Source organism: Myotis davidii, unplaced genomic scaffold (assembly GCF_000327345.1).
Source record: "Myotis davidii unplaced genomic scaffold, ASM32734v1 scaffold581, whole genome shotgun sequence".
NCBI lineage: Eukaryota > Metazoa > Chordata > Mammalia > Chiroptera > Vespertilionidae > Myotis > Myotis davidii.
The window spans coordinates 91,965-99,772 of NW_006291426.1; the positions used below are offsets into that span (position 1 = coordinate 91,965).

At 43.3% G+C, this 7,808-nt stretch overlaps 1 protein-coding gene across 1 annotated transcript in view; it reads right to left on the bottom strand.

The window, feature by feature from the left end:
• PLXNC1 (plexin C1) overlaps nucleotides 1–7,808 on the bottom strand; it is a gene marked incomplete at its 5' end in the record, with an annotated part of 169,094 nt that overhangs the window by 2,021 nt on the left and 159,265 nt on the right. Inside the window, 6 exon segments of the mRNA XM_015564527.1 lie at nucleotides 747–821; nucleotides 908–1,048; nucleotides 2,473–2,620; nucleotides 4,869–5,032; nucleotides 6,352–6,459; nucleotides 6,552–6,583. Coding sequence (XP_015420013.1) covers nucleotides 747–821; nucleotides 908–1,048; nucleotides 2,473–2,620; nucleotides 4,869–5,032; nucleotides 6,352–6,459; nucleotides 6,552–6,583 — 668 coding nt within the window.

The following is a 7,808-nucleotide window of genomic DNA, read 5'->3' on the forward strand; positions in this document are numbered from 1 at the left end:
GTCCCTCTCCCATTCTCTCCCCTCCCGCCCCTCCCCAGTGCTTCCCTTCTAACCCCTGGCCCCTGGAAAGAGGGATGCTTATCATGTTTAAGGAACTCATTGCCTCTACCCTACCTTAGCTCTTCACTTGATCTTCAAGTAGCAAATGGACTTGGTGAGCTATTCTCACCATTGACATGGATAGCCTGTCCCAGCATGACTGAGTGGGGGGAATCAGGGAAGGGGGAATTAACATATATTTGGAAACAACACATCTGATGACTGTGTGAATTCCCCAAAAAAAAAAAAATTCAGATTAAGGAGAATTAATCAAGGATAATGGTTTATTGAAATACCCACTTAAGTTAGAAAATGTCATACTTCCATTTAACCATTGAATACAGAATTTGGGCCATTTGACAAGCTTAGCTTTCATTTTAGCAGTTTACAATCAAGCATAAGCTGGCCCCGTTTAATAGGACCACTACTTACTCATCAGAGTTAACGTTAACTTGAGTCAATGTGGCTGTAGGCCCCATAAACTCATGTAAGTTCAGGCTGGTCCGAAGGTGGGCCATAAAGCTACGGGGCAGCAGCCATGTGCAGGGTCTGGCGAGGAGCCAGGATCCCCCATCAGACAGGCCCCCTGGCCTCCCGTTTTTTCCATTTGGGATGCCAGAGCCGTCCTGAGACCTGTCGAAGGCTTCAGAACCAAATCCTGGGGACTGATTCAGATCAATATTTTAAAATGTCATTTAAAATCTTACCTCATCAAAATATTTTACGATGTATTTGTAGATTTCTGTCAAGGCCACTTCTTCATTAAATTCATTTTCATGTTTCTTAAAGAAAGAAAGGCTTGTTGAGAGATTCTGATATGACTTAAAAAAAAGTAACCAAATGTTTTAATTCTACTTTCCAACAATACCTTAGATTCCTGAGTTAAGAATTCTTCCATTTCTGAAGGTGACAATGGAGGCAAATCCCTGATTGCTTTGTAATAAGATTTTACTTCCTCTTTGTAGGTTGGGATATCCTTGGCATAGAGAAGTTTATTAGTTGGTGCTTCCTAAAAAAAAAAAAAAAAAAAAAAAAAGACGAAGAAAACAGTGATCACCCCGAGTGAAAACCATGGGGAATATATGACAGTAACGCAGCTGACCCTCCACACTGTTACTGCCTGGCCACGTGTCCCTGCACAGGCCCTCCTCAGTGTTGCTGAATGACTGACTGCTATCCAGATAGCTCTGGTGAGTCACTATTATTTTCAGGCAGATTAAATGCTAATATATTCTGCCTTCCTTTCATAAAGGAACTAAAATTATTATTTTTGCATGATTTGAGTTACTGTAACAATGGAACTTATTTCAATCATACTTCATTACTAATGGCTGCAAAAAGCCTGAATTAAAACATTTGCTCTCCTCCTCACCCACCAGGGAATTTGGCATTTATAAAAGATCTGATTGTAGGTCTGATTGAGCCCTTTATATAACCATGAAAGTGGTAAGTAGCTGGCAGTGGTGGATTTTTTTCTGCTTGTCCTGTTTATTTTAATAGATCTATCAGTGTCCTCAGGGAAGCAAGGGGTCATTAGTAGTGGTGGATCTGATATCTGGTTTTGCAAAAGTTCCTTGGCAATTTGAGTGTTTTTATGTAATTACAACTGATAATGTTAAAAAATAGATTTTGCAAAAGTTCCTTGGCAATTTGAGTGTTATGTAATTACAACTGATAATGTTAAAAAATAAGCGATTTTATTTTAAAAGTCATTATTTTTCACAAAATTTTAAAAAATTCTACTCAAGGAAGATAGATGAGTTACTAACAGGGCCAATGCCCCAGCACATTTAAAAATGTATCGTCTCTTAAAGGCCTTCTACCCGACACCCACTGCTCAGCTCTAAAGATTTTCTCAAATCCATCAGGTACAGGACCTGCTGAGTTTAATATGCTGGGTGCTTGAGTGGGACCAAAACATCGCTTTCAAAGTTTGCTCTGTATTTTTATCTTTCTTTGCTTTCTTAGGGCTTTTGCTCAGCAAAGAAAACCATTGTAAAAACAATATTGATGTTTTGACAATAAACAAACTGATGATGTTAGAGATCTTGGGTAAGGTTTTCTTCCCCACACACAATTTGTTATATTCCAGTAAACTCTTTAGGTATATTCAGATGGAATTAATATGGGGCAATTTCAGTAGTTTCATACTTTGGATTTATAGCTTATTAGAGTCTGCAGAATGTTTTATACTTTGTGGTAAAGAATTCTGCAATAGGGTTGGGATAATAATCAACTTTTGATTTTCACTTAGAAAAACTAGATTAAAATGGAAATAAATGAGAGATTTTAAAGAAATTTTCACTGACATTGTTGACTATTTCTTTTTAGCTGGTGTAATTTAGACCAATTCTTTATTATTTGAATATTTTCAAGAAAGAGTGCTTCAGACTCATGGGAGTACATACAAGGCATACTAAAGCTGGGCCTCACCTTCCCGAGTTGCTGCTCCGTGAGAGAAAACGCGTCCATGAATGCCTGGGCGATCACTGACAGACAGCCATCTATGTGTGGCGTCTTCTTAATGTCAAAGACGAACTGGGGGTTCTTCAGGATGTTGACCCAAAAGCGAAGAGGAAGGCTATTCCGAGAGAGATTTCTTTTTAAAAACTGCCATCCCTATGACGGGGGTACTCTGTTCCCCAGTGTGTAGAGGGGCGGGCTTGTCCCTGTTATTGAAGGATGCAAGTCTGCTTCGCTGAGAACAAGAAAGGTCTAAACTGACAGAGCTTCTGAGGGAGGGCTGGCGGAGGAGTCTGAGGTGATATTGACAAGACACATTTTCTCCAGACATCCCTATGTATGTCACATGGTGAGGGCCAAGGAGAACATCTCCGCGGATCTTCAGAACTGACCTTCTCCCACCCACAGTGCTACACCCTGGCCTAAGCCCCATCTCCTCTCACCCCGTTATCACTTCCTGGCTCCTGACGGTTAATTCTCTCTCTTAATCAGCTCATGACCCTCTCCATCCTCCTCCAGATGAAAGCCTGGACCCTCACCTCCTGCTCATCTCATCATTCTCACCCACTGGCCTCCTCACTGCTCTTCATGCGCACCAGGCCAGCCTGTGCCTGAGGACTTTGCCTTTTGTTGTCTGTCTTCCTGAAACTGTTTTGTCCCAGAGAGTCTCATGGTTTATGCCCTTGCTTCTTTAAAGGCCTGGCTCACATGTCATCATCTCTGTGGGGCTCCTGACCTCCCTTTCCCCTCACCCTCCTGTCACTCTCTGTCCTCTTTCCCACGTTGCTGCACCAATCACCTTCTAATATGCTGCAGCTTACCTATTTGATTTATTGTCTATCTCTGCCTAGTAGCATGCAGGCTCTGTGAGAACATGGACTTCTGTCTGTTTACTTCATTTCTATATCTCCAGCACCTAACAGTTGTTGGTGCATAGAAGGCACTCAAATAATATGAACTTGGGGGAACATTCAAAGTTCTTTCATTATCTACTTCGCAGCTCTGGCCTAGCTCGTTACCTCTGGGATATGGCTACTTGGGCCTCTTAATAGCTTTACTGTCCTGAGACTGAAGCATAGTAATCTCTGTTTTGTAAAACTGCTGTTTGAAATTCTCTGCTACTTTTAGATAGTCCCTTGTTCTGTAAGTCAACTCTGTCATTTTTAGATGATCTCTTATTCTGTAAAACAACTTTGTTTTTTAGCGTAAAGAATAGCAAAGATAAACTTAACTGTCTGACCTTGCAAGCTAGCCATCTAATGTAAGGGGCTGATATGCTGATACTGATAATATTCTCATGCCAGGTGTTTGTTAGATATGATATGTACTCAAGGTTACAAGTTATCTGCAAAAGTAATACACACAAAGACCTGAAAAGATATAAAAGAGAATGCTTCCTTTGTTTGCTCAGAATTTGACAGAGATATTCTGCTCTGAGCCCACATGTAATAAGGACTCCTAACAAATTGGCTTGTTAAGGTGCCTTGTATCTAGCTCGCTGATTTACGATACAACAAGACCACCCCTGCTCAATGCTGCAATCTTCCCAGGGAAATGCTAGCCAGCAGCACCCAGGCCTCTGTGGGAGTAGCAAGGCCTGGGAATAAGGCTGGAACACAGGAAGGGAGGGAGCCAGAGAAGGGTTGGGATAGACCCAGATTAAATGGGAAAAGATCTGAATTCTGGAACCTCAGCTTTTAGTACTCATTTTAAATGGCCTGGTGAACCTTAATACCTTGAACTTGCCCATAGGAGCTGGGTTACATTGTAACCATGTGCAGAGTATTTCAAATAGAAGTGATGAGCTATATTTCTCTACCGAGGAGAAATGTAGAATAAATCTGGATGCCTTGCCTTAGCTTAAGGTAAAATGTTAAAAAAACAAAATAAAACACAATCCTTTGGCTAATTCTCATGGTATCTGAGTACTGCATTTGATTAAATAAAAGCAGAAATTTCTCTATAGAATTGGAGTATAGACAGACAGCTTGGAAATTGCAAAATGATGAATTCTCTGAGGCATAAATAAGAGTTCTCTAATGGAAAACTGTATGATAAAACCACAAAGTATTTTTTCATCTTTTGCCGGTCAAGCTAAACTTGTTTTAACATTCCAAACAAAGGCTCTTTTCATGCATTAAAGATAATAGAGTTTGTTTATTTTATCCTGAAGAATAGGAGGCTCTATATAGGAATGTTTTTGTTTATTGTTTAAAATAGTCACAGCAAGAAACTGCTTGGCGGTGACAGCCTACCAAGCCAAGGCTCTGCTGCAGGGCTACCGGGTCCTCTGGGCTACCACGCCCTCCTCTCAGTCAGGTCCTGCCCCGGGGGCTTGCACAGTCAGCAATAATATCTGTTCCCACCTGTTTGTTTTCCAAATATGTACGACATCAGGATCGGTGATTTTCTTGTTTTCAGCCTGGGCGTCCAAAAAGTCAAAAAAGTACTTTATAGCAAACGGGGCTCTGCTGTTAGGTAAACTCCAAATGCTTCTAAAAAGTTTTTCAAGCACAGAGTGGATTGCCACCTAAAAGATACAGAACATCGGCTTAGGAGGTAAAACAAACAGGGTAGTGGTTCTGCAAACACGGTGGAAAATGAAATCCAAGCTCAGAGAAACTGATGTGCAAAACGGGCTGAAGAGAAGCCGAAGAGGCCAGCACGCACAGTCCGCGCCGGTTTAGATTTGGTTCGGAAGCCTCTTGCTGATAACAGTGTTGTTTAGTCGGGAGGAAGGATCCTGGAAACCTCTAGCAGTAGAAATGCCCGTTGTAGGGCTGTGTACATAAACCAAGAAGCCACGGATGTCTGGCTTTTATTAGTTACGCTCAGCCTGGAAACACTCAAGTTGCTCTGTTCCCAGAATCTTTCCTGTTGCATATATTTCTATCATGGAGCTTCATTGTGTGCTTTCCGAAGCATCTGAGTGTTTTATAAAAACCCAATAGGCAGCTCTAACGGTTTGGCTCAGTGGATAGAGCGTCAGCCTGCGGACTGAAGGGTCCCAGGTTCCATTCTGGTCAAGGACGTGTACCTTGGTTGCAGGCACATCCCCAGTGGGGAGTGTGCAGGAGGCAGCTGATCGATGTTTCTCTCTCATCAATGTTTCTAACTCTCTATTCCGCTCTGTAAAAAAATCTATATTAAAAAAACACACAAAGAAACCCCAATAGGCAGAGCTCTGTGGGGCAGATGAAGTAAAGAGGCGCTGGCTGTTCTCTACCCACTAAAGAAGCCCCCTCAGCCCCAGCAGGAGACAGGGCCAGGTGTGGGTAATGGCATATATGTTGCCAGTCATTTCAGAAAAAAAGGGATCACCCCAGACTTCTGTTAATCCCACTAAAAGCCAGATAAAGTAAAATTTGCTCCCAATTTGGTATTCTACTTAGGTTTACAAGTAACACTTTTATATGTGAACAGAATTCTTAATTTTAAAAGGAAAAATAATTGGTAAGATTTACTGGGTCTGTATTCACTGACTCCCCCACCCCTTCATTATATTTGCAATTCAAAGAGGGAGTTTTATTGCTCATCCCTAATAACAAACAAAAAGGAGTAATTATGCTGTCAACCTAAAAAACAATAGTGAACTGTGGCTAAAGGGACTGGGAACAATATTAAATCCCTGATTGAAGATGTTACAGGAGAAATTTGTAAAATGCTGTTATCTTTGCAGTTTATAAAAAAGAAGAAGGGGGTAGGAAGTGTTTACAATTTAAACTTTCATTTTGCGTTGCTAGAAGGCACCAGAGATTTGTAACGTTTTCACACTTCAGTGGAAATTAAATCAAACATATTATACGCCTCCAGGTGGCCGGAAAATGTGCTCCCTGGCAGTGCATGTACCTTGGTCGACAGCAGCTTTGTCAGATACATTTCTTTTACTTTGAACTTGTGCTTCCCTCGATGTCTCTTTCCTTGCACGTCTTGGAATGCTTCCGAATCTGGTAAAATCTAAAGGGAGACAGAGCAGAAGCGTCACCCAAAGAGACCAATCTTGCTGTGAAAGCATCGGATTCAGCAGGGAGCACAGAGGTGAAACTCACCAAATGGCAGTGGTCATCCGAGTATTCCACATCTGAACGCCGAGGGAGAGAAAACAGCCCGTTAACACCAGAACCTCGGCTCACTGGCCTTCTCATAAAATGCCCCGTTTGCGCTATGCAGAGTGTGCTTGAGCTCGCCAAAGCTACATTTCCCCCTTGCTGTGTCTTCGGACCTTCAGAACAGATTGGGCCTGGGACTGGAGGGGAAGCAGGTTCCCTGTCCCTGGAAGTATGGAAACTGGCCGAGATCACTTGCTGATCATTCTCAACTACACCCAGGGGCTACAAGGCACCTGGCAGTGAATAAGATCGAGTTCCCGCCCTAATGAAATTTACATCCTAGCCAAGGAGAGAATTTCATGTACTAATTACACAATTATTTAATTACAATTGCGATAAGGATTGTGAAGAAGAATTATAAGCCAAGAAAGTATATAACAAGGGCCTGACCTAGTCTGGGAGGTTTCCCTGAGGAAGGGAACCGATATGGAGCTGAACCTAAATGTACGGATAGAGTTAGCCAGGCAAATGGAGAAGAGGGACAGGTGCAAAGGTTGTAAGGTGAGAAGGTACTTGACCCCTTCTAGGATCTGAAAGAAGGGCAGTTAGTGTAGCTCACAGAGCAAGCGGGAGAGGGCAGTCTTGTAAGAAATGCGGCTTTAAGGGGTGATAAATGGAGGGAAAGAAGGGCTGGCTTTTTGTTTTGAAGATTAGAGGGACTGGCTGTGCTGCTATTGCCTCTCGGCTGCGCTGCTGCAGGCTCTGGAAGTAGGTGCTGGGTCCTCAGGGCTGGGTTGACAGAGGGGTGATGAAAGGGCAGAGGGGCAGGGGTTCGGAGGGATTAAAATAATGGCTCTCAGCTGGACTGGGTAGGAGGAAGGAAGCAGATCCCCAAATAACAAGCTCTGCAAAGGGCACAATCTGGAGTGTGAGACACAACCCTTCTCTCTGCAGCACAAGCACACTGATGCCCCCGCCAGCCAGAATGAGGCCACCTGTGCAAGAGGCTCCTCTCGCTCAGCCTGAGGGAACGCTGGACTGTGTCCTACGGCTACCAAACTGTCCTGTCCATTTCCCCGGGAGCCCCGCGTTTCCTGTGTGAACTGGCCAGTGCTACGCCCAGCAGGCTCCTAGACCTCCACCTGTGAGAGCAGCCCACAGGCCAGCCCAGCACCTGAGGGCTGAGGACTGACTGATCGGCTGGAACTGGACCCTGCGGCTTTCTCAAGGCACCATCAGTGTTCTCTGCCTGAGGCT